This window comes from Falco punctatus (assembly GCF_963210335.1).
Source record: "Falco punctatus genome assembly, chromosome: 7".
NCBI lineage: Eukaryota > Metazoa > Chordata > Aves > Falconiformes > Falconidae > Falco > Falco punctatus.
In genome coordinates this window covers 21,083,327-21,111,016 of record NC_137587.1, presented here as the reverse complement: position 1 = coordinate 21,111,016, position 27,690 = coordinate 21,083,327, and the positions used below count along the sequence as shown (strand labels likewise).

At 39.7% G+C, this 27,690-nt stretch overlaps 1 protein-coding gene across 2 annotated transcripts; it reads right to left on the bottom strand.

The window, feature by feature from the left end:
• Window positions 1-98: 98 nt before the first annotated feature.
• Window positions 99-27,442, bottom strand: SLC39A9 (solute carrier family 39 member 9). 2 transcript variants are annotated; one of them, XM_080396521.1, is made up of 8 exons: window positions 27,424-27,442; window positions 26,856-26,973; window positions 21,556-21,664; window positions 11,964-12,155; window positions 9,403-9,471; window positions 8,198-8,283; window positions 6,257-6,391; window positions 99-4,506 (listed from the first exon to the last, which is right to left on the bottom strand). In XM_080396521.1, exons 2-8 carry the CDS (start codon window positions 26,949-26,951, stop codon window positions 4,276-4,278), a joined length of 918 nt encoding a protein of 305 aa, XP_080252647.1. In that variant the 5' UTR covers window positions 26,952-26,973; window positions 27,424-27,442; the 3' UTR covers window positions 99-4,275. The 2 variants fall into 2 exon arrangements, with proteins under 2 accessions (XP_080252647.1, XP_080252648.1); XM_080396522.1 differs by lacking the exon at window positions 27,424-27,442 and adding an exon at window positions 27,260-27,417.
• Between the last annotated feature and the right edge of the window lie 248 nt (window positions 27,443-27,690).

Genomic DNA, 27,690 nt, shown 5'->3' with positions numbered 1-27,690 from the left:
TACTGTCTGCACCGCTTGCATCCCATTTAAGACTGTCATTTCGCTCTGTCAGAGCTGTCACAAAACCCCATGCAGTAAATGACAAGCCAACTCCAAAGCACTGCACCTAGTAAAAATTTAATATAATAAAACAAATTGAAACCGGCAACATTATTTTAACCATTCACAATTAAAGTGGAAAAATTATAAGGCAGCCATACATGGAATGATTTTGTGTACAAATGGTTTGGAAAAAAGACATTAAAATTACAGTTCCATACTTGGAGTCAGGTAAACAGCAATGACCACGCAATGTTTTTCCCTGGAAAGCCAGGGCTGCTAAGAAATGTAGTAAAAGGACAGTAAGAAATTTTTTTTTATTTATTTTTCAAAGAAGTTTGAGGTGAACAGTAATCTGAACCTCATCATAAAGAATCTGAAATCCATCATAAACTTCCCCACTATACCACAACCACTTCTCTTTCCATCCCCAAAAGAATACAAATGCACTTTCCTCCTCTTCTTCCCAAATCCCAGCACAGAACGGGAAGGGAGCAAGAGGAGCATTTATTCCACAGCACCTCTTTCATTCTGCATACAGCTGATACCACAGGGACACATCTGCTACTGTCAAAAGCTCCGAGGGCTCTGAACTAGTTCCTGAACAAACTCAGTACTTTTTCTGGGTCTCTTGGATAACATTATCCTTTAACACAATCCGCCTGGAAACAGTTCTTTGAAGTCAACAGCAGGTTTCTGTGTTTAACACCTAGCCATCTGACATGCCTCAACTATCAAAAATTCCTAACTTGCTGTGACAGCTCTGCCATCCTCACTGAAGTGAATGTCAGTGCAGCTTCTGCATCTGTCATGGAGCGCTGAAAAACAAGTATTTCCCTTCTTTACACAAGGAACAGCAAAAGAATTATAACAGCAGGGGAAGTACCTGGACACATCAGGATCAACAGAAACAGCTTTAGTCCAACTCCTGTTGCCCATTAAGAAATCATTAACTGAAAAAACAGCCGATGAGAAGATTATAGATTTCCTAGAGGTATACAGAAGGAAAGGGGGACATGCCTGGCGCTTGGTTAAAGCATTACCTGCTAGACCTGCTGCCACCTACCTCACAGTAGAAAACACAAGCAGAGATGGCTACTAGAAAGAGTAAGAGGAATCTGTTTGCACCAAGGTCCCCTGAGGAGTAGAAAATGATACCAGATGGCCCTGACTACATGCAGTGCTTGGATTTACTGTGACAGATGGGGAGATAGGTAAAAAAGGGGCTATGATAAAATGGACCATTTTATTTAACCGATTAAAAAACTCTGCTTCAAGAAAATAATCCTCCATGTGAAACTAACAATTTGGAAAGGCTTGACCATTTAATATTTTATATCCTCTTTGTCACATAACGAAAAGCTCTGCAGTTTCATCTACAGAAGTTGAAATAAAAGTAGAACAGAGTTAAGAGGCAGCCAAGAAAAAAATGCCGTTGCTAGTTCTAAATGGGTAGGGGAAAAAAACCCACCCACCATCACAGAAAACCTATCACTTAACCTAATGCCAAAATGAAAAGTACTCTTACTAGAATTTTTGTGCCAATTTTAAGTTGCCAATGTTTTCATTTAAAATCCCTCACCTACTGCTGTAACTTGGCCTCGTGAACCATTGAGTATTACCATTTCTGGTGGCTGCCCCAGAAACTGGAAACATGATCTGAGGGACAGGAGAAAAAAAAAAGATGACAAGACCTCTCAGAAGTGACACCTCTTACATTAATATGCCAGAGGTTACGTCAGCAATGAATAGGCCGTCTGCCACATCTTCATCAATACACACTGATCCACATATGAAGGTCCTACCCACATGCTCCAATGCTGGAACAAAAGGCATGAAATGGAACCCTACCTACATACCTCCCTAAACTGTTGTTATTATACACAAAATGAGGCTCAAGCGGAACACAGTCAGGATGCCAGCCTAACTAGTGGCGTGGAGTGCAAGCAACAGACCACAGTTTAAAGAAAAAAACCTTACTGTTTTATAAAATATAAGCATCTGGTGCTGCACTAACCTGTCTCCTGCTTCTGCTGCAGATCTTGCAAACTCTTCAGCTTTTGGAAACAGTCACGTAGAAAGATTAAGCAAAGTAGAACAGTGAGATTATCAAGGAAGAAGGTAGAGGGAAACCAGGAAGAGCACTGGGAGCTCTGGTGTGTTCCCCGTGTATCATTCGCAGGTGTTGGCAACCTGTATCACTGAAGTTTTCAAACAGGTAACTTACTAGTTGCATGTGTATGTTGTAAAAAAAAAAAAAAAAAAAAAAAAAAGACTTAAAAACATGCAGGAGAGGATCTCATCCATATCTGATTTTGCAGTGCCTTGTCAGAACAGAATTAACTATCGAAGGCCTAATGTAAAAAAATGCTTGCTTAGGCCTGATACGCTAACTCTACCTGAAAATACTGTCTTGTGGAAAAAGATGACTTCTAATAATTTTGCATTGATTATATGAAATGAAACACACAAACAAATGAGCACTTCTGGGGATCAATACTAGGCTCAATCCTGGGATACACCTGTATTGTTACAAGGCCAACAACACAATCACTATCCAAGAGCCAGGCCATACCCATTGCCGAACAAACATTGCAGACAAACCAAACGACAAAAACGTAAAGAAGTTAAGAGGCACAATGGCCTATGTAGTATAAGCAATAAATGGCATGAAAAATAGACACACTCATTCAAATGGAAGCAAGAAGCACTTTAGTTAAGGTATTTCAAGCCTTGAAAATCCACTTGATTAAAAAAAAATATTTGGCAATGTTATCTTTAAAAAGTGCAGACAGTATAGCTTAAAAAGGGTACAGCATTAAAAAGTTTTCCCCTAAAGAATTTTGTATTGAGTCTGTGCACATCAAGCATTCCTGACTTTTCAATGCACTGCAGTTAAGAGTATAATAATAATTTTGCATAACAGAAATTATGCCTGACAAGAGAAGGCTGTGCCTAGAAAAGGGAGGGATCTTTTATCACTCTTCTGCGGTGAAAGGCATCAGCAGTTGGTAGTAAGTCCTCCAGCAGATTGACCAAAACTGATGCTTCTCAGTAAGAGGCAAATGCCCAATTCCCAAAGGAAAAGCAAAATGCCCAACAGCTTCACTGGGACCCACCAGGTTGGGTTTTTTTTTTTTTTTTTTTTTTGAGTCTTTCGTTCAGAATTTCTTTAGAAACACAGTACTCCATCTGTAGCATAAATATTCAACTAAACATCTTGTTTTGTTAACCTTAATACCTTTTATTTAATGGAACCTCCACACACAACTCCCAACTGGATTCAGTAGTTCAGACTTTTGAAAATGAACTAGTAATGTTCTCTGGTCCCCCAACAGCTGTCTCAACCGGATTTCTACTCCTCAGAGCCCCAAACGGCTTGATTTCAAAGGACATTATGGGTGCCTCTCTCAACAGTAGCAGCAGCGTAATCACGGTACCCAATACTGAATTCCTGCTAACATTTTTGGTGCCTACACTTTACTGACTTGGCAGAAGACTATCTTCCAAGAAATATTGCCTTTTTAAAATTTATTAACAATTGCATAAACAACCAAAATGCTATTCTCCTTGCTTCTATCCTTTGTCTTAAATAATAGAACAGTGCAAAATTCATTTGCACTTTCTTAACCAGCTGATTTCCTACTCTAATCCTACACTTCCGTCTACATAACTTCTTTCCTATCAGTGATACTTCTGTGACAATAGCAGTGTTGTCCAGAGTTCCAAGTGTAGCCCATTTTTGCAACACAACTAGCGACAAACACTACAAGGATCAGTCACATCATCAGGACAACATAGAACTGATGGGGGAGAGCCCCCTTCTTCATTAATAAGTCTTCAACCTCTCGCAAGGCAGCCATCCTTCGGTTTTGCTCTCAGCTGTGAAAGCTGAATTGCAGGATACTTTGGTGTTTGCAATTTCATGACCAGTCGCTATGTTCTTCCCCGCTCACTCTTCTTAAACTCCAAATTCCATCTTCCCTGAGAATAGGGCCAGAAGTAACAATTAAAATAGCAAATGTCTTCAGAAAAGTTACATAGAATTTACATCCGGCTGCCAAAGTACGTTTTGCTACACTAGAGACCATCCTGGTATTCCTCATTTTGCAATCAAGGTTCCCTCTGAACTCCATAAAGTGGATGGGATGGATGATGGGTAAGAGATAATGATAAACTGAGCAGCCAACATTTACTGCTCACATCAGATCGAGGATAACTCTGAAATCTGAGCATTTAGTGATGGTGTCCAATGGACAAAACTAGAGGAATAAGGCATCCTAATACTAGGGCTGCAACCTCCAGACGACTGAGTCCTTTTCCTCCAGTTGATTCAGGTTTGTGGCTATGAGCAATTCCTCCTACTTCTGGAAGGACATGAACTGTGGCAACATAAAGAAAAGTCCCAGCAGAAAACAGCATAGCAACTCCGGTGGCATTGACTTCTGAAAGGGCTTCTTTGCTGCTCTGAAATAGAAAAAAAATAAAAATTGAAAAAGCAAAAAATAAGGATAAGCAGAAGTTCTTCAATCAGTAATAAAAAAAATCCCTAAGTGTCCAGACAGTAGGATTTCTGTCAACTCTCATTCTCTCACAATGACAATGCTTTAATGTGTTGTTTTGTGTCTTGCACCTTATGTGTAGCAACTGGCATTCTAAAGCTGATGTGGGGGGCAGAAAAACACCTCTCATCCTAGTTAGTTCACTTCAGACTTCCAGGAACCCTTACAGAAGAAAGAAGTCAGCCCATGCAAAAGCACCTTGTTTGAGCATCTCATAGCAACACAAAAAACATCAAAATGACAACATGTGCTTTGAAAAAATAAAGTTCAGATTACAAGGCCAGAAATTTTAGGTAGGACACTCAAGACTGACTTTTTCCCTTTTTGTAAACAGAGTTCAAGTAAGATGTTAGCCTTTAAATACCTGGTCCCCTGCTGGTCAGATTTGCTAAATTTAAGTTCCAAATCATCATTCATTCAACACTTGATTTGTATGTGCAAGTAAACACCCAAACCTTTCCCAGAATTTCCATGCAAACTTCATAAAGAAACACATCTTCTGGATGAAAACCGAGCACCCCGTCACATTCATAAGAGGATTAAGATCATGCTACAAATCAGTAAATGCAATGAAATTGAAACCCACTCATTGGTTTCAAAATCCTTTTTGAACAATTTCCAGCTCAAGTGTGATGTTAGTTCTCTGGTATACTCGCAGGTTGTTTTTGCAAAGAGCGGAGATACATCTTCTGCTCTGGCACTACAAAACCACTGTGACAGCCCTTATGCCTTATCAATTCTCTGTTCTTTTTGAAGTGCAAAATGCAAACCCAACTCTTAGTGAGCCTACATCAAAAGAATGCTCTAACAGCACTCATTTCTGTTTACAAACTCAACCCTTTCTGCTGTCTCCTGTACTGCAATATTAAATATAACTCCTTTCCAGCAGGTAAAGGGATTAGCCCAAATGATTTACTTTATCTTTCCTCTCATGCCTTCAGCCTCACGAGATCACATTAGATTCTTTGCACCAGCACAGCCCACTGCAGTCAGCAATACAGGAGTGTCATAGGAAATGCTATGAGAAGCAAGAAACATTGAATTTGGACAGTTTATAAACTCATGTGCCATGACCCATTTCACAGGCCATTTGTTGAATGGAGCCAAGACAAGACTATGCTTTAAGGAGTATGAGAGGCAAAAAGGCTGTTCTAGCTGAGGATTCAGCTTCTGACACAGCATGAAAAAGACTTTGAACATATAGGACCAATGCTGGGATGGTGGGGGAAACAAACAAATATGTGGGTAGAAAATAAAGCAAGTGTTGCATGCAGCAACACTGAAAATTGCTTAGTTATCTAGTCATCAGATAAAAGCTGGTATATCAGTAAATTGTTCTCAGCAGGGAGCAGCAGAAAGGAGAAAAGAGAAAACAGCCGTCTAAAAAAAAGCTACACAAAATTAAAAGAGTTGTATCACTGGTTCTGATGGTAAGCATGGGTTATTTTTTTTATCACTGGTTCTGATGGTAAGCATGGGTTATTTTTTTGTTTCACACATTCGTATTGCTACCTTTTAACCACTTTTTTTTAATCTCCATTCTGCTAAATTTTTGAAGCCATTTGGAATTATGTTCTATGACACTTGTATGAAATTCCTTTCCCCAAACTCCACCACTAAGCTACATTTCAGGCAGAACAAAATCTTAGACCTACCTTGCTTAGCCCTAAGTATGTCACCATTGACATAACAGGTGCTGCTAACGCAAAGACAAGCAAGTGTTTCCTAATTCGATTCCGTTCCAGCCCAGCATGCATCAGGAAGGAAACCAGGCCAAAGGCAGCTGGTGCCTGCAAAAAATAATATTTGCTGGTAATACAATACCTTCTAAAATCCCCTGAAATCTGAGATAAAATTGAAATACAACTTACTACATTGAAATGCACTGGATTGGAAGAAATTCAGGGAGAGTATCAGTATGTTCATTTAACTCAAATTAACAGAATTCTGCAGGTTGCCCTACCTTAACAGTACCTAATGGAAACTCATGTTCTGGCCATCAGAGTACACATATTTGAGCAGTCATTATAAATATGAAATGTTCATTCTGATGAATCATTGCTATAATGTCTACATCTCAATTAACAGGTAATTTCTTTTTTTGTTCTGATAATACTACACATTCTTGATGGACAGTTTCTTTATGTACAGCAGAAAAATTCTACAATTAACACAGACCAGGAAAAATTCCCAAAGATAACTGTCAGCCTCCACATGAACTAAAACTTAAGAGTTCTTTTGATTAGTACATCATTCAGTTTCATTTCTGTTCCCACTGGGAAGCAAACAAATACTTCCTTCTTCTCCTTCTGCTAGCATCTAGTTTCTTATCCACAAGCCATAGCTGTCCTGCTACTCACAGAATTTACTCTATTTTCACTCACATAAAGACAACAGCAGTCCACCCTGACATTTTGGAGATAAGACAAGCTAAAATATATTGAGCACTTTTTATACACAGAATCTTTTTTTTAAACCTAGAAGAAAACCATGATAATCTTGATAATCTTTTATAGGAGAATTGTCCTCTTCTAAAATTGCAGAATTTCAGAAATAATTTGATTTTGAACATCAAGAATAATAAAAGCAAGTTTCACTTGGCTATAGCCATAAACTAAGCTTCACAGCAAGATGCAACACTGACATTGCCACTAACATTTGAAGAGGGTTATGTAAACCACAATTTCTTGTATCAACAGTGAAGAAAAGACACACTAGATTGGGATTTCCTAACATTGTGAACTATGCAAACAATATTTTGGATAAGTGCATGACTAACTACTGTAATATATGCACGTGCTACTGTAAGTCAATTATGCATCTGCACACATATGCTTAGAACCTATATAGCTAATAGATACCTTTACACAAATATCAAAGAAAAAAAAGATCTTCCCAACTTCAAGAGCCTTTTTTTGCCTGTTACCATCAGAAAAGCGTTTAAGTTTTTCCTGCAGAAATGTCATATGACTGATGTTGAAGCTACTACAGTAACAGAGGTAACCAGTTGTAATTTAGTACACTGACATTAAGTTGTTTCAAAAGACCAATCCTTTAAACACTAAAACCCTTTGTAACAAATATCCTTCCCATTTTCTTAACATCACAGAAACAAAAAACTGTTGTAATCAACATAAAAACTGCTTTTCCTCCTTGAACACACTGCATATACCTTTGTGCTTCACCCTCTAGAACTTCTCTGAATACATCTCTTAAAGCAGTAAGAATCTTGAGGGTTTACGTTTAATTTTTTTTTTTTCAGAAAAAGTCAGTGTGAAGCTGCCACATTTCATCTTGAGCTATTCTTCTCTCTCTACTTTTGGGAGAACTTTCCCAACCATTGCAACCAAGGCAGGCAGTACAGAGTGAGAATTCTCTCTCTCATTTGTACCCTACTCTGATTTAGCATCCATCATCTGCTATTCTGTCATACATCATGCCAGTGGTCCTTGAACATGTACTACTAACCTGTTCATTTCAATGGTGTTACACATTTCCATATTACACCACTACGGAAACTTAAGATCTTTTATTACTTTCCGTATGCTTGAGGTCTTTTAAAGAAAAAAGCATGAATTTTCTGTATGACGACTTACCTTGTGCAACATAATGGCAACAAACACTATCAACTGGACACTAGTCTGAGAAGTAGAAGCTGCTGCACCCAATGCAACACCATCAGCTGAAACAGGAGCACAAATTCCTGGATCATTCTTCCACACCGGTTTCAGCTTTCCCACCCCCTCAACAGCTGACAGCCCAAAACATGCTGATTTGAGAAGTCCTGTTACTAAAAAGTGCCATCAACAATACCAACCCCAGCACAACTTTGTTTATTAAGCCACAGTCATTTCAGGACATGAGACAAACCCTCAACAGGAGCTGTCTCATATTTCTCCCCAAACCATACTGAGAATCTATTCAGTATTGACACTTTCTGACAAATTAGAACCAGGTAACAAATTTAATTATTTTAGTCTTCTGTAGAAGTGTCGTCTTGTCTAAAATAAGAAATCTGGTTTAGATTCTAAGCATTGAAAGATTTTTAATTATTATCCTTTAAATGAGTTTTCAAATATGAATACTACTGTAAATACTTTTTCACCATTTAACATAAATATACTGTCTAAATGAAAAAGTAAACAGATATGTTAATCATTAATATATAGTCACTTTTAGTGATGAAATATTTTTGATCTCATGACTGACAACCTTCAGCAGGAGAGATTTAAAAGCATCATATCTACACTACACATGTATAGTGAAGAATTACAACATGAACACAGGTTGACTGCAACACATGCACAACTTTCAGTCCTTGCAAGTCAGCCCAAATACATTTCAGTCAAATCTTAGCATTCCAGCCTATAATATCCTTTTTCCCCACAATATATTATTTTTCTTAAACTTAATTTTTTAAAAACGCACAGGTCATCTGCCAAGCAAACCCAAAGGTGTTTCATACCACTTATCAAATGTGTTAACATGCATTGAAATTTAGCAGCTAAAACAGCCAGCAAAGGAATTGAAGAAGCAGAGAGGGAGCGTCACACAATTTTTCAGATGGGGTGGGGAAAAGTAGTGAAAATACTGTACCCAAATAAAACTCCATGGAACATTCTGAGCACTGGAGTATGTTTTCCCCAGTAAGTTTTTGGGAAGACCCTTAGTTCTCCCTGGCCTGTTTTTTTTGTAAAAAGCCACTTTCAGAAACAAAACTCCAGTGTTTCTAGCACATCTGAAGATGAGCCATACAGCAATGCAAGTCCTTGTAAAGTGCTAACAATAAGTCCCACGTTACCTGCAGCATGGACTACTAGTCCCAGTGTTGTGGTGATTTTGGAGTTGCCTGATCTTGCAGCTTCTGGATCTGAAACAGTCATTAGAAAAATTTGGATAAAGTGAAAAAATACAGAAATTATGCTGGAAGAAAAACTCTAAGTAACACTACACCTCTCTAGCAGGTGCTTACACAGTTACATTTAAAACTAGCACCTTTTGTATTTCTGCACTAGATTCACTGCAGTCTGATACCCAACGCCTTCAAATCACCAAAGTTCTTCCAAAAATCAAGTGAACAGAATCATAGACAACTCTTTGCAATTTACAGAATCATTGATATAGGCAGAAGCAGTTGTTTTTCTTAACCCCCTGAACCAAACGTTAAAGTTCTGTGCTACCAAGGGGAAGAAAAGCTAGTTTTGCATGCCCAGAATCCAGAGGTGCTCCAAGAGTCAGGATGATTATCCCCACATAGCCCAATGTCGGCGTTTTCCCTCAGGTGACAGTCTGGGGCAGGCTCTTTCGCACTGATTCTCTGGCAGTTCCTAGTAAGCAATAAGTTCTACCTGTCATGGCAGCAGTTGCAAAGATCTCCCTCCAACGTTACACACCACAGAGAAGAAACACAGCCAGCACTGCTTAAGATCCCTGTTTCAACTGCAATTGTATGACTGCTCCTCCTCTGAGGACATTACAGGGTAGCTCACAACATGACACAACAGGGCAATATCCACCACTACAGTGTGGTGGATCACACAGTCAGCAGTGAAACTGTTATAAAAAATCACTGCAATGAACAGTGAACAGGGCAGGTAAGTCCTACACAAGTACAGAAACATCTTGTAACTCAACTGTTTAATTCCACATAGCTGAACAGCCATTATTTGATTATTCTAGTGGTCAGTGAGCTGACTGCAAGCACAATTACACAGCTATTTTAGTAAGTCTGCACTGCCACCAAAATTAAAAGTCCAGTCCTGTTCCTTTCCTCTTGCCTGTCCCCCCACCCTCCAGTCTCTCTTTTCATGCCCAGGCACCCAGCAAGTTGCCCAGCAAGTCAGATCAGGAAAGCGAGCTGGCTAAAATCTAATGTATTCTCTCTTGTCTGATTGATCTTCTGAATCAAGGGAAGCCTATTTGAACAATTAATTGCCCAAGCTGCATTTGGATGACTGCAATAGTGTACTCACATCAAACAGGAGATATTCACAAAGAACATTTCCTTTAGATTTGTTTTGGATTTACCAGAACTAAACACACCCAAAGAGAGTCCCATTTGATTTCACATCTCTGTTATGGCCTACAGTATTTTTCTAGTTCAGACAAAGTAAAATCTACCCACTTGGGAGATACTAAAACTACCAGACGCTGGTTCAAATGAGAAAAATATTTTTTTCTTTGGTAGTTTTAAATAACATTACAAAAACACTACTACATTTCCTGTGACAGAGGTACAGACTAGATAAGAACTTTTCCTTAATATTCTATTTCATAGTAACTCTAACACCATAATAGACCATAGCCTATTTTTCCCTGGTATTTGCTCTGATCAGAGATCTAGGAAAAGATCATAACCCCTAGGAACCAAGAATTCTTCTGGCAGTTGCTCACCTGCATCCCCTCATCACCCTCACTGCCGCTGTTCCCTTTAAGCTCTGAAAATCAGCTAGCCATGGCTGTGGCTCCCTTTACACTTCCCCAGCAACAGAAAGGTGACAGCTCCTGCACTGGCTTACTTATCCCACCACACCAATTCCATCCAAGCATTTGCATAGCTGCACTGTAAACTGCCAAGGATCCAACCAAAACATAGCCCCTCTCCTTTTTGCATGTTTTACTTTTCCTTCAAGATCAATTCCTTAATTTTTGAGGGCCAAACTCTACCAGATGAAATTATGTGGGAGAAAACGAGCAGCCAAAGGCACTAAGATACCTTTCCAGACAACAAAACACCTTTGGTGCATTTCAAGCTACAGCTTGAGCATGAAGCCACAGGTAGGAAACAAAGGTAACTGTAGGCATTTTTATAGTCTTGCAAAGAAGCTGCAAAATCTTTGGTCTACGCAGGAAGTGTTTTGAAGTAAGTGAGGCTCTACACTAGCATGGGAATCCAGGCGTTCAGTTACAGTAAAGGGCCAGAGCTTACATCTAGTCATTTCTGCAGTCTTAGTTAAGACACTTTCTTTCTTTGCCATTTTTACCTACATGTATGACAATTAAGCAGGAAAAACAAAGATAAGACTAACCTGAAGCTTTTTCGAAAGCCAAAGAAATCCCCTATGTGTGATACTGTAAAAAAGACAGTAACTCAAGTGTCAAGTCACCCTCAACCCCCACACCCCATGTGCTCATACAGTTATTTCATGTTAGCAAAACAAGCTCTCAGATTAAGCCTAATTCCAGGATAGCTTTCCAGCACAAGCATTTCACACAAGCCTTGCTTTATGTTTGTAAAGCACCTACTGAAACTCCGGACATGACTGGTCAAATTAAATCCCAGTAGCATTTAAAAAAATTGCTATTTTTTGCTATAAAATTAAGACTAACTAGTAAGTCTAATTGAAGTGAAATTTTACTTACCATCTGTAGAGTGCACATGAGAGCTGCCTATCTGATCCACCAACAGCATGAAGACAAAACCGAGGACAAGGGATACACCAATGTAGGCATGCAATCTGGAATGATCATGGCCATACTCATGTGCAGCTGGGATTTCTGCTACCTTCTCAGACTCAATCACACGCTGCATCTCACTTGCCGGGTGATGCTTCCCTGCAGCAGGCAAGCAAACAGATTAGGAGACAGGGGACTAAACATGGCATGGTCACTTTTCTCCTCCTTTACCAGAAGAGTTCCTCATGCTCTCTTGGACAAAAATCCTCATTTAAGGTCTTAGACCATTTTCTTAGGGAAGCACACATTTGTCTGGCTGGCCTCTCCAGCATGCCAGAAAAGCTGTGGTGTGGAGAAGCAATGAAAGCATTAATACTTAATAAGCCAGGCTATTGTGTTTAAATGCTGAATTTAAAATACAAATTGATTGACAAAAATTGCTGAATAATTCCTTTTTCTAACTGAAGTTGTCAGTTTTGTCAGTATTCAGATATGCTGTCAAGCACTTCAGTCATCATCTTTGTTTAAGTGAGAAAATACAGGATGAGGAGATGAAACAGGTTCCATCCACTAAGAGATCTAATGCAATCTTTACAAAGATTAACTTTATATCTCAAAGCATCAGTCTCTAGTTATAAACAAGTTAGCATTGATACACTCCATTAATATGGACAGGAAAAACAGTTAAGTCAGCACACTATCGTACAGATGTCAGTGCCATCCTAGAAACCCAAAGTCCAGGCCCTGGGGTTGAATGTTGTGTGGTTGTTTCCTTTCCCTACACAAGAATTAATTGCATGCTGCACCCCCAGCCCCCCTCAAAGACATCTACTTTATCTTACTGAGCTACCCTGAAATGAGGTAAGCTCCAAAGACTGAAAATCTAAGAAGGGGAAAGATTATGACTGGACAACTGTTTAATTAAGTTTCCATGGTATAAAATCATTTATTTAGTGCACAGATCATAATTTACAAACATGTTCAAGTACTTCATAGGTTAGTAACAGCAACAAAAGTCTCCACCTACAATGACTTCTAGAAAGCAGAGATGCAATATAACTGTAACATTAAAGTTTTACAGCTTGCCATTTGCCCAGCATGTGTAATCTGTATCACAAGCAAATACCACACACAAAATTCCTCCCAATTTCAAAAGAAATCTACATCAGTCTCACTCTGAATTTACACAGGCTTAAAAAGAGAGAAGGTTTTTTTAGCACATGCATTTAACGTTTCCAGTAGTCTTTGGCCTAATGACTCCTGAAACAGATCTGTGAGATCGTCCAACCTTGTTCATGCCCACAGGAAATTACTGCTTCTGCAATCCTATCTGACACATAGGGCAAATAACATCCAGAAGTACAGAGGATTTTCAGTACTAAGGCCAATCTTTGGCCAATACATTTATGTGAAAGATTTAATAAAGTTTTTTTTAAAATCAAAATTCTAGGTATTGTTTCCAGCTGGTAAGCAAAGAATCATGTCCAAGCCTTCCTTCACCAACAGCATACAGAAATAAACTGTTAAAAAGGTACAAGCAAAGATCAGGAACAGGGAATTTTGAATTAAGTTCCCAGCTACTATACAGAACACAGTAAACATCTGACCTCTTGGTTTCAGACTCTGTCCTCATCAGACTCATCTATATATTTTTTTTATTATTATTTATTTCCCTTTACAGCCTCTGGCAGAGACAAGACACCGGGCTAGAAAGCTCTTTTTGTTGATGCAGAAGAGGCTCCTTGGCATACTTGTTATTACAAACAGTTGTACTTCCACAGCAGGCAAGGCAGTTTACACACAGTAGGTATTACTCAAATGTTTTCAGTGGGAGAACAGACATAGTAAACCTACTTCCAATTCTGTCACCCCAGATGGGACCCTAGCCACCAGTGTCTGATCCTCTCATCTCCAGACACCCAACAGCCAGAAGCAAATGAGTTTGCCTGGGATGTCTGGAGCAGGAGGCATTGAAAGGTGAGTGTTAAAATTCCCTGAACAGATTTGGTGAAACTACTGCAGTGGGTTCAAGTCCCTCCCCTGCCGCAGTTTGCTTACAGGCATGCAGCCCCATCAGCAAAAGGCGCACACAGAAGGGAGTCTGAGTCCCTCTTATTAATTGAAAACAATGGGAAAACACTCCTAGCATAGAGAAGGGGATGCTCTTAACTGAGGTACTGGAAAATTGGAAAAAGATTGTTGGTACAGTCAGCTTGACAAAAAAGCATGCAGTTATGTCAGGAAGACTGGCCATTCGCAACAAAAGCTGGTAGTCCAGCACAATGGTGGCTACTCTAAGGGACTTCTGACCAGCAGAAATTAGCCTTTTTGCGATATTGTGTGGGGTAATTGGGCTTGGGAGCAGAAACACCCAGTCTGATGGCACAGGAGGGAGGAGACATAGCTGAAGGTAATGCTTGCTTTCGCAGATTCCAATGCCCCCCAAAGTCCACCCCACTTTATATGCCAACCAACCAATCCGTCACTTGCTCTCTTTCTTCACCTCCTACCTCTGCTTTACCAGCAGCTGGACTCTATCCTAAGATTTCTAGTGTTTTGCCTAATCCTGCCACATTACTGCAGGGAGGTGGAGGCAACCCCCCTCTGCCACCGTTACATGCGTTTACTAACACCAGCAGTTTAGCTTTATGGATAAGTAAAATGCTGAGATCAGGGGAAGAGACCAAGAGATACGCTCAGGTTTTTTGTAATGAATGCACTGGATATAACCCAAGCTGGGGGGACACCCAGATACTTCTGAGGGAATTGTTCCAGCCAGATGAACAAGATAAAATAATTAATAAGGATGCAGAACTAGCACCACAAGACAGAGGACAGAGAAATCCCTGGCTGGTGAATAATCCAAACTGGGATTATAATAATGCAGAAGATAGAATTGCATGCCAAACACCACTCTGGAATTTAGTACAAGCCATCAGGGCATGTGATGAGTTAGGAGTAAATTGGACAATAGTGCAAGAAATGCAGAAAGCACCTAGACAAACACCCCAGTGATTATTAGGGATGGCTTCAAGCAGCTTTGTTGCAATTTTAACATTATGGGGGAATGAACCCACAGAATTTTAACAACATGCTAGCCATCAGTGTTTTTGTGGATTGAACAGCCCGACATACAGAAATATTTCAAACAATGTATGCCAGGCTAGCAAGGGGAAGCCTTACAGGAAAATTTTAAGTGTGGCTGTATTTCATAGAACGGTTTGGGTTGGAAGGGAGCTTTAAAGGTCATCTAGTTCCAACCACCTTGCCATAGGCAGGGACACCTTCCACTAGACCATGTTACTTGAAGCCCCATCCAATTTGGCCTGAACACTTACAGGGATGGGGCATCTACAACTTCACTGGCCAACTTGTGCCAGTGCCTCACCACCCTCATGGTAAAGATTTGTGCATCATGGGCAAGAGGAGAAACAGAATCATGAGCAAGTGAAAGAAAGAAAGAGAACAAAAGAACAAGAAGCTAATATACTGGCAGCAGCTTTAGCAACAAACTTGAAAGTGAAAGGTATAGGAAGGCCAAGCCCAGGATTCGAGCTGAGGCCCGGCAACACAGAAAGAAGGACAGAGAAAGCAAAGGAAGAGAGTGTTATTACTGTGGGGATTCAGGACATGTACAGTAGGAATGTCCCCTTTGGCCATGAGGTCTCACTAGAGAAGGGAACTGCCAATGCAGAGTTAACCTGAGAAAGTAACTCACAATGACAGGAGGCAGGCAACCTTGAAATCCTTGGGGAACTAGAAGGACTAAGAATTTTTGCTATGTGGGAAACTCAACTAGATCACCAAGGACCTACAGTAGGTAGAGGGCAGAGAATTTGAATTTTTAGCGGATATGGGAGCTATACGATCTCTTCTAAATTTTATCCCAAAAAGGATCTAAAACTGAAGGCAAGATTCTAATATACAAAGTCACAAGAGGAGGGGGAAAGAGTTTAAGTAAGCCTCTATTAGTAACAACAGGAAACAAAAGCATACAAGGAAATTTGTATTAGCAGAAGAATCTCCAGCCTGTTTGCTAGGAAGAGATCTTTTACAAGCCCTAGATGTAGAGTTACACTTATCGCCTGAAGGAATGAGTGTAACTACCAAATGCCCAAACACCGCAATAAGAATACCAGAGCTGTTAAAATCTATGCCCATGAAGTTACGGAGCAAAACTGGTACCAATGTTGGATTACTAATCTCAGCTCAACCTGTAATTGTCAAAACAAAGGGAAGAGCTCTACCAGCCACAAAACAGTACCCTATTCCCCTACAAAAGCAGATAGACTGATATCTGGCCCAAGAGATTTTAGAAGTATTTTGCTATATAATACTCTTCCTGTAGAAAAGAACAAGTTCAATGAAAATGGTGATCCAGAATACAGTTTTGTACAAGATTTGCAGGCAATTAATCAACATGTAGTGGCTCCTCATCCAGTACTGGCCCTTTCACAGTACTTTCACAAATACCTCATTGGGCAAAACTGATCTAACTGCCACTTTCTTTAGTATCCCACTCAGTGAAAGTAGTCAGCCCTTAATCAGCTTTACATGGAAAGGACAACAGCTGACATGGATGTGTCTCCCCCAAGGGTTCACAGGGTCTCCTCTAATTTTTTCACAGAACCAAAGGGAAGGTAACTTTCCTTGATTACACAGAACTCTGAGAAAAATCTTGTTGTAAGTCAGATAAAGTTTATGATTTAGTCTTCAGAAATGTTAATAGCAGATGTTGCACATTTCATTGTCCCAATAGCAACAGCTGCTGTCTGACAGTGTCACACAGCCTTACGGAAAAGGTTAACGCAACTTGTGAAAGTATCATCCCAGTGCTGACAGCCATCCCTCAGCTCACCATGACAGTATCATCCCCAATTTCAACTCCACAAATCAAAGACGAGTTGATTGCACAAATTTCTAAAATTAGACTGTATGTGATCAAATACGGGCCACCAGTGAGTGTTATTTAATCCATCACGGTCTCTTAAATGATTAGAACTACTGATGCAAACTAGTATCTCTACAATCAAACCCGTTTACCATTCCTAAGCGCATCCTATGCAGGATGGTTACAGAGGCAAACCCTCACCTCTCCAAAACAAACGTGAATGAAGATGTGACTGGTATCTTGGGGACAAGTTCGAAAGCCTTAAATAGTATAGATGCTGAAGTACTTTTGAGTAAACGAAGCACAACACCACATGATATAAACAAATTGAACACACATTGCGATTCTCACTAGCATTGGGGACTAATCAATTGCACCTGATATACTGTCTCAGTTGGAAAAAAGTTAATGAAAGGTACTATCGGGTAACTGCAGATATATTTGGTACAGTCCAAAATAATGTTTCTCTAGCTGTATCCAAGCTCAACTGTGGATGCAATCTATAGTAGCAACAATTACAAGAGAAAGTGAAGAGGGCATCTTACCCACTGAAATTCAAAAGGCGATCTGGGAAAATGCAACTGAATTAAAAAAAATAATCCAATTCTGGTGGTATTTAGTCAGTTTTACTTCTGATCCCATCAACAACAAGGCCACAGGTTTTGTTTTAACAATACACAATGCTTCAGTATGCACCATATGGCCAATCATTGCATTAGGATTAAATCACAATGGATCTATACTCTCTCCATTAGAAGACAGACTGAGGGCCCCACGAAATGGAAACAAATGGGCAACTGTAGATGTTAACACGTGCGTTGTACAGGAACAACAAGGATTTATTTGTAAGAGTAACACCATCAGAGCTTAAGACATTGAACAAGATGTTTGCCACTGAGGTACATCCCAATGAACGCCCTGAAAAGGTAGTTGTATATACTGGGAAAGGATGTGTTAGTATGAGAACTCTGTAATTTTATATTAGCAAATAGCATTACTGTTGATGCCAGATATCATTCAATTATTTGTGTCTGCAACTTCACTATAAGTATGGGGTACAATTTCAATTATTCAGCTCCCATCACTTCAATTGTTACAATTATATATATTAATTCAAGATTTATCGCCCACCCCCATGGGAATGAATCTTACATTGGTAAAGAAACTGTTACAACATGATGATTTGTATTAATTGTTAAAATGTACACAGAATAATGGCCAAAAAACTAATTACTGCCAACCACAATACAAAAGTAGTACACTGTATACTCAAAAGTGAAAAAGGATGGAGAACATCATTGGTGGAAAACCGTCCTGGAATGGTCACCAGCCACAACAGGGATTTACAATCACATATTGCACCCAGTAGCGATTAAGTTTAACCTCGTTACACTTATTACTTACAATAGTATATAAAATCACGAAGAACATTAGTGTGCCTTGAAGTGACTTTGAGAACTGTTCGATGTGTTAGCAGGAATGCTTAAGAGAATCAAAAGGACAACACTTAAGGAACACTGGACTGAAATTGTCTGGAGTTAATTGCTTAGCATCAGTAGCTAAATTTGCTGAAGCCTTAGGCTGCTAGCTTGGAACTTTGACCCAGATGTGTTGAACTTTTACCTAATCTAATGAAAGAGGGCCTCAAGAGTTGGTTTGAGCTGGAAAATATGGAAGCTACACCCATCTGCAGAAACCACAACCTCAGAGGAAAGACAAAAAAATGGACCGCCCAGAGACAACAAAGAGACTCAATGAAGAACTAACTGGAAGACCCCAGATGTTGATATAATTATATATTAGTCCAATGTGTCACATGAGGAATGGGAAACTCAGACTGTAAGGGTATAATTGCCCAGGAATTTCCTTGTTCAGGGTCCTTCTGCAGAGGCACCCAGCCTGAGCTGTTTCTACTGCTGTGCCACTCAAATTACCTTATTAAAGCCCGAGACTCTGCTACAGGATACCTAGGGTGGAGAAGCTTCTTTAACACTTTACTAAAAAAAACCCACAAATAAATAATGGCAACAGAATGGAGCACAGCATACATGAGGGCTTTCCCAACATCTGTTGCTTAAGTGACAGAAGTAAAACTTTTGTCATTTTGGGGACTCTTGGTTGGCAACTACTCTTCAGAAGTTCTAGACATTAACAGCAAAATCTTGACTTACTCCAGCAAGTCATCAATCTTCTTGCTGGAGTATTCATGCATCTTGGATGAGACAACTGTACATCCATCCCACGGTACAAAATGTTCTCACAATGCCATGACTACAGACATAGCACATCAGAATAGGCTCGGTAGCCCTTGAAAGATTTCACAAATGTATCTGCTGAGCAACACTGATCAATAAAATAACTTTAGACCACAAAAGATTGTTGCATCTATATTAAAAGGTTAACTTCTGATCATCTCAAGTGATAAAACATAGTGGGTAATTCAGGGCAATCTTTCTGACAGCGGTTATGCAGTCTCATCAGTTAAAGGACTGAAGCTGCCAAAGGGATTTTATTTGCTGGTTATACTCAAACCAAGGTTTCACTACACACATACATTGTTTACGACCAAGTAGTAATCATGATATGCTATTTGCTCTCAGCCTACAAGGTCAAAAATTAGAAGTTATTTATTCTGTGGCCTGTGGGAAAATACAGAAGTTATAGTAAATGACTTTTGTATCAATCACAAACACCTGTTTTGATAACAAGCAACCAGTCCCAGAGTTAAATTACATTTGGAACTGGGAAAACAAAGTCCCCTAATTTTTTTTCCAGTTGTAGGAATGTATCTCAACATTGCCTTAGGTGCCTTTGTAGGTTTAATTATGTAAATGGATGGATTTAAAAAAACAAAATGCACTGAAAGCTGTTAAAATTCTCATAATTTTAAGCTTAACTTTGAATAGCCTACTATTGTAAGAAAAATACAGATTTAAATACAAAAAATATTTCTAATACCACCTATGAATATTGACTCTTTGCAATACTAACAATAAAATAAATATCTTTATAGATAGACTGGCTTTAGACATGATACTGTGAGTTTGGAACAGAGTTTTAATTCCTACACGGAACCAGTTCTTTTCTCCTCTATAAATACTTCTGACACTACCACTGCAGTAATGGGAAGGGACTGTTTTCCTCCACATACTAAGCTTTGTTACAGAGCACACAGCTCTAAACAGGAGGCTGTAGATTTCATACATGAACAGTATACCCCATTTAGTGAAAAAAAAAAAACCCAAACCACCCAAACATTTATAGCAATAGTACTTACTGTTAGCCATATCATTACAAGAAAAATGTAGTCTACTTGGAATTAAAATTGAATTGAGAGCAAATCCACAACTACAGCTCATTAGAGACATCCTACATCAGAGTGCATAAATTACAGTACAGTATAAAAGCATAATCAGAGGTTCTTTCACTTCTTGATAACAGATGATTCTATATATTATCTTCAGTTTAGTTTAAATCTAAGCAGAAACATTTATTTAGTGGAAACTAAACGAGGATCAATTAAAAAAACAGAACTAGAAAGAAATTTAGATGTGTCAAAACAAGAAAAAATTGTAGTACACAAAAAGCAGAGTATTACAATTATATCTTAATACCAGATTAGCCACAGCAGTTCATCAGACACTTACAAAGCTCTCTACAGCCTCAACTTTATAGTCCTTTCTCCTGTTACCGCTAAGTTGTTGCTGTTTACCTTCAGACAAATTTCTGAATCAGCATACAGAAAAAAGCTCATACACACAATGGTAACATAATAGTAATGTAATAGCACAAGACTCCAAGCTAAAGCAAGATTTAAAGTGCACTCCAAATAGAGATAACGAGCCCTGAATACTTGAAATAATGTCATAAACTCAAATTGAAGTTTACTAAGACTTTGGGGCATAAGATGTAGGGATGTGAGTGTGGAGCACAAGACAAAATCGCTGTTAGCTTTGAGCTATTTATTAGAGGTTATGAAGATTTGAAGACTGCTGATGGGAGACTAGAATCCGATGCTTAAATTTGGAGCCACACACAGATATCTACATGTGATGGACAGTACCACCCAAGCAAGAAATGCTTCCTACTCTGGGAATTAGCCCTATATAACCATAATTTTCAGCCAGTATATTAAGATAACTTAACTCCAAAACACTCTTCAGTTTTGAAGGAGGAAATTCTTATCAGGGCAAGTACATATACATCTATAAAACACTCCCTGCAATCACTTTAACAAAAAGCAATCTAAACTACAAAGAGCAACAGCAAACAGTCCATAATATCATTCTCCACCAAAGGTATCCCTACACCCTCTTTGAAGTGCCAGTGAAAGTTAAACTTTAACTCTCCCCAGAATAAGGAATGCTACACATGACCTGGCATAAAAGGCTGTTAGTTCCATAAACAGTACAGTACCTGGACCCGCAAATGACTGGATCACTCAGCAAGAGTCATCCATGCACAGCCTGATCACATCCCTCTGTTAAATCACCATAAACTTGCAACATCATGGCCTATGGTGCTTTTGTGACTAAGCAGGCTTTGTGTCATGCTGCTGTGAAACCTTTCCACCATTCTCATTTTAAAATCCCTAGAAGCAAGCCCCGGTATATCATAACACCATGACCTAAGTTATCTTGAACAAGGCCATCTGGGTTTAGTTCTTACCCTCCAAAATGTCTTCATAAAGTGCATGTACTCCTTCTGGTACAATGACAGCCAAGGCAGTTCCACACAGCAGCCCAGCACCCAGAACAGTCACCAACTTTAATCTCTCCTGCAAGAAAGTACAAAACAAGTATTAGTAAAAATGCTTTCTTTACCCTCCCTTATTAACAGACAGGAGGGAAGGGGAAAGGCGAATGATCCACAAAACCTTTTGCCGATTTTTAAAGAGCCCCAGTTGTATAGTCCCTATATTTATAACAATTAACTTTTTGAAAAGTGAACATACCCAGCACCCGATGCAATCAACTGAAGCAGGAAATAAAGTTAAAAGATGACCTATGTGACTGTTAACATCAGACAAGAAATGAAATGTAACATACTTGAAAACAGCAAGAATCGCTAAATTTGGCACTAATGATTATTGGAGTCTAATTCATCATCCAGGGCCTCAAACTGCAAGGCCTGCAGAGACAAAGAAAAACTGAAAGTGCCTGAATTTTGAAGCATGTTTGCAGCTCTACAGTTTATCTCCATTCTATGTTTGTTTTCAAACACATCTTTCTTACTAGAAATGATAATTAAACATGCAAGTTCCCTAAAATCTCTGCTAGGTGTAGCACCACACAAGATAAATTTTCCATTCCCCAAAATAAACAATCAAAATAATAAAAGAAAATACAAGAAAGAAAAACACATCTACAGATACAAATACATTGGTCAAGGAAGAGTGTAAACTGTTAAGTCAGCTATATTTGTGTAACAGAAAAGGCTAAGCAAAGTTTTAGGACTACAGAATGAGAGAAGGAAGATTGTAGAGGAAAGAGCAGCATGAGCTCTACTTTCACCTACAGGTTTAGAGACACAGAAGAAATGAAGTTAAGCTGTTACAAGACTGTTACATGACAGATGAACTGTATTTCAGTCTCTCAGTCAAACAGCCGCTCTTGTGCAGAAGGTTGTTCTAAGAATTGCCATACTTTAATGGGTTTCTATTTAATAGGGTATCACTGAAAAACACTTTCTTTAAAAACATAAAACTGTAGCTAAAAGTAATTTAAGAGAAAGATATTTTTTCTTCTACTTGAAATATTCGATTTGTGTTCCATGTATTAAAAAAAATAATAATGTGCCAGGTGAAGTTTTAGAACTGCAGTATCACAGCACTTGCAGAATATTAGGTAGCTACAAATTAGGGCAGAAGGGACTGAATCCCCAAAATAGTTCCAAATCCAGAATTATAATAAATTATTTAAAAAGGCTTACTCAAATGATAGTTTGAATGAGGGAACTGAACCAAACTGATAATGGTGAAAATACACATTCATGTCTGTCTTTTTTTTTAATCTGATTAGAAGATGCATAAAAAGAATAATACTGTTCTGCATTTACAACCGTTCCTAAGCCTTCCAGTAGGATTTTAAAAGGCATTAAAGTCTGTAAAGGCATTTAGGGCAATATGAAACAATATTCCACTCTCCATGTAATTACAGACCATGGCAATCCCCTTTCTCCTCTGCAAAGACAGGTTTTAAACTAGAGTTGTTACATCAGTATTGCAAATTTGCAATTAAACTCTAGCATAAATACATGAACTTAATGTTTTTATAGTAAAGAAAAATAATTTAATTTTTCATATTTCAGCAAGAATTTCTCCAAGATTACAACAAACCACACAAAGTGTTTGTAAGTACTTGCTACTATTAGTAAGCGTTACCCTCCTAGTTATATTCTAGTCTTGGGCAAAAAGCTTAGACAGATATCACTCCTCCCAAACTGACTAAATTATGTTTTACCAATGTAATAACAGTTTATTATTACTTTTCGCTTCCTTGTGACTACTACATTGACAGGCTAAAGTCAAAGCCATGTACTGAAAATCCAACTATATAAACATCTAATAGTAAAATACAACAACTTGCAGAGGCTGTGTCTCATTATTTCTGTTACCACACCACATGGAGCAACCACAGGAGTTTAGATCCTCACAACAACTGCGTAGCACACATTTTGTGGCAGAACCATCATCATCTTCCATGCACAATGAGATGTCTGGGTGCTACCAAAATACTAACATTAGTTACTGAGCCCCTGGAGACAGAGCTCGGTGTTTGACTAACAGGAAACCACTTGTTGCATATCCTTATTATGCCATCTGTTCTCCTTCATGCACTGTAATGACAGAAGTTGTTCAGTCTCACTGAAATAGGCAATGCTCACACAGAACAAATAGGAGGCTCTAGAGAGATGCAAACCCAACTTTCTGAAAGCAAGCCAGATGTGACCATAAAGGAACAATACAGCATTACTGGGGAAAATACAAACAGTAATATGCAAGAGATTAACACCTGTAAAATTTCCAAACATGCACTGTATACTGGCATATGTAACAATTATACTTGGCAAATTGTTACACAGTGGCAATCTACGTGAAAAGATGATCTTCAACACCCATGGTTCATAATCTGTTTTGCAAAAATTCAGTATCTTACAAGGAAAACCAAGATCTATACTGCAGCACTGTCACCTCTTTTACATACATCTATAAACACAGGGAAGACTGTCAGAAGTAATACTGTTCTGCTTACTTTTATTTGGGCATCTGTGAATTTTAGAGATCCATAAAATAATACATACTAAAAAGTTACTATTTCAAGAGAAGTCTCCACCTCCTTTTCAGTACAAAATACTTAAACACAGTGAACACAGCGATCTAGTAACTGCAGCCTACCCAGACAGGCAGAAGTCATTAGTTTTACCCAAGAAATCAAACCATTTCAGTTACAAAAACAATTGTGTGTCTCTTGTTAAAAACAACAGCAACACAGGAAATAGTGCTAAAAAACGCACAGGAAAAATCTTGAATTTCTCAGTTAGTAAGCTGTTCCACTGCTCAGTGTTGGACTTAAATGGCATGGCATCGAAACTCTTAGTTGGATCCACAAAAACTCACACCTACTTCCAGCAGCAAGCAGTCCCAGTCCAGTCAACAGTGCCTGCGCCTGTTACGCAAGCAAAACATTAAAACTGCTAGAACACGGGTTTTTTTGTATTTGTTGCATTTAGACTACAACTTAAGAGGTAGCCTCACAAACTGGTATAGTATTGTTTCCAGCCCAAAGTTAGCACAACAGAGTACTATTAGTACTATCAGTAAGTTAGAATTAAGCTGAAAGGGTACGTCTGTACCTTTTTACCACCTATGTTTAGCCACACCTGGCTTTTCTGGAGTTTTAGACTTTAAAGAATATCCACATCTAATTAAAAGAATAGAAACTAGCATGAAATCAGAACACAACCAATAGGTTTCATGACAAAAAACTCATCTGAAGGAATGTATTAACAATAATGAATAATTTTATTGTTCTCTGGCATCTGGGGTATATTATGTAAAGCATTCATTTTTGTTTTCTGCTAAACCATAAGTAGCCAGTGGGAGAAGGCATTTTTCCTAAGGCCATCTGCAAAACTTTCTGCAAACCATATAATGCACAGTCCAGACAGTCATTTCAGTTTGAAATTGTCCTTGTTGCAGAGCCCTGAGCAATCATTTCAAACAAAACAATTTTAACTTTAATCAAACACTTCCAGGATTAGCTATTTACACATAATTTGCAAAGATTCTGCTCCTCTTTAAGCATAGCACCCAGACCCTTAAAAGTATCAAGTTTAAATCAAGTATAAAACTTGAGTCAAGTAATTCTGAGAGTTTAAGATATCATAATAAACTTGTTTGCACATGTGCATGCTGTTGGTAGAACACTGCATACACAAAAGGCTAATACATAGAGAGCAGAGTGCTCTTTTAGATCCACAACAGATCTGTAGCTGTTGGGAGCCCCAAAAGGTTTAGAGCCCACTGATTCAACTATGTAATTTATATTGTTGAGTATATATTAATTTTAATTATATATATGTATGTATATGTAGTATATGTATATATGTAGTATATAACTTACAAATAACATAAAACCCATAAACACAGATCAAGAACTCTGCCTTCAAACAACACTGAATATGAAGTCAGAGACAACAGGTGACTATCACACACATATATAAGGAAATGCAAAATTAAATAAAAAAAGACCATATTAGCATGCTACGCAGTGTCCTCAGAAAATCTGCAAGAAAATCATTTGTAGGCTTCAGGGCAAAAGTGAGTTTTGAAGAGTGAGACAGTGGAAGCAACAAGCACTGAAGACATATAAGGAAGGTCTATCAAAGCATCAGACAAAGCACTTGCAAAACAGAACTACGCTAATGTTTATGTAAAGACTTCAGAATATATTGTGAGGTTTCAGTTCATTTAGCTGAACTGTACTGTTACCCAAAACAGACTTTGCTTCATCACTCCCAAAGCCTCCTTGCAATAATGGGACCAAAGCACAGGTGCAACTATCTCTGAGACTTGATGAAAAAACAAGTCGCATCTCTCTTCCAGCACTTCCCTTTCAAAAGCAGCACTGCTCCCAGCAGAAACAGGAAACCTTTCATAACGGAGCTCTTGCTACCTTAGAAAATTAAACTCACTACACCACACCTCTAAGCAATAATCATCATTTAGAAAGAAAAAAACCTTGGATATCAGAGAACATTAGGAGACTTCCAGAGACTGTTAACAACCACCTTAACAATGATTTCTTAGAAACACCACACCCAAAAACATATACCTCTGAACTCTTGTACTGCTTGGAAATTCATTCAATATATGGAAGTCTCCCTCTCTCTTAATACCTTAAATACCCAAGATATTTTTCCAAAATATTTTGCGCTACATGAGGTAGTAACATAACTTGAAGTTGCATTGCAATCAAAGGGCTAAGGTTTAATTTTCAGCAGCACAAGCTGTGAACTGAACTGTGAACCAAAACAAAGTTTCCTGGGAACCTTCTCAGAATTAGTTTCAAAAACCCTAATTTGAGTAGCCCACAGTCACATAATAACAGTTAATCTCAGGCTTCAGTAGTTTCTGATATAAGCGTCTAAAATAACCATGACCAGCTCCTATAATTTCTTTCCCCTACATGCTGAGACTTTGCTTCACCTGTAGCAGATACTAGGCTCAATCTGGCTCATTTAAATGACTTTTATACGCACTGTAGAACAAGCATAGTTTTACACTGTTATTTTGAATGAAAATTAATACTGCATTTGCAACTCCTTTAAAGATCTTTCAAAAGTTACATCGTCACGCCAACATCATTGCCGTACTTGCAAGGGGAGGGCACTAACTCCTCCTGGTAGCTCTCTCCACCTAGTTTCTCCCTTAGCAACCAGCGAGTAGTTTGGCGACGCTGTCTTACCTCGGAAAAATTAACTGCCAAGGGGATAATTCCTGCCACATAGCAGGCGACCAGCATGGCCAGAGACAGCAGGCAGATGGAACGGAAGTCATCCATTTCGCTGCTTTCTGTCCGGTCCCTTAAAGTGAAATTCAACAGCAACTTTTCCACCTCGCCCCGCACGCCTTAACCCGTGCAGACACCGAGCTCCCAGGAAAGGCTTTCAGCCATGTCTCTCTTGCCCGGTGGCTCCGGCCGGCTCGGCCCCCAGCGGCGGCCCCTCCGGGCCCGGCGTGCGGCAGCCGCTATCCCGCCGGCGCCGCCCCGGAGCGCTGCAGGGCGCGGGCAGGGAGCACCAGCGCGGCCAGGGGCACACGTAGGGAGACACCTGCGCGGCTAAGGGGAGGGGGCGGCCCAGCCCTCACCTCAGGCAGCGAGACCTTCCCCCGCACCCCACTGCCCCCAGGGAGAGGCGGAGGGATGCAGCGGGTGCCGGGGCGGCTCCTCGTGGAGAGGCAGCCTGAAGCGGGCCGCGGCCGCGGAGAGAAGGCGCAGGGAACCTGCGGGACCGGTGCGCACCCCCCCTCACCCGCCTGCCCCCACCGCTGCCTCGGAGGCCAAGTGGCACCTCCACAGCCCAGCGCTTCCCCTTCCGGGGCGCGCTGCCCCCGCCCTCGCTCGCGTGGCCCCTGCACGCTTGCCCGACTTCAAGATGGCGAGCGAAGCCGCGGCCGCCCAGCGCCCCGCGCGGGCCGGAGCAGGGAGTAGCGGTTCCCTCATCAAAGATGGCCGCGTGGCGCCTCCCGCGCGCCCCGCCTCCTCCAGCCTGGCGCGCGCCGCCGCTCCCGGCATTCTC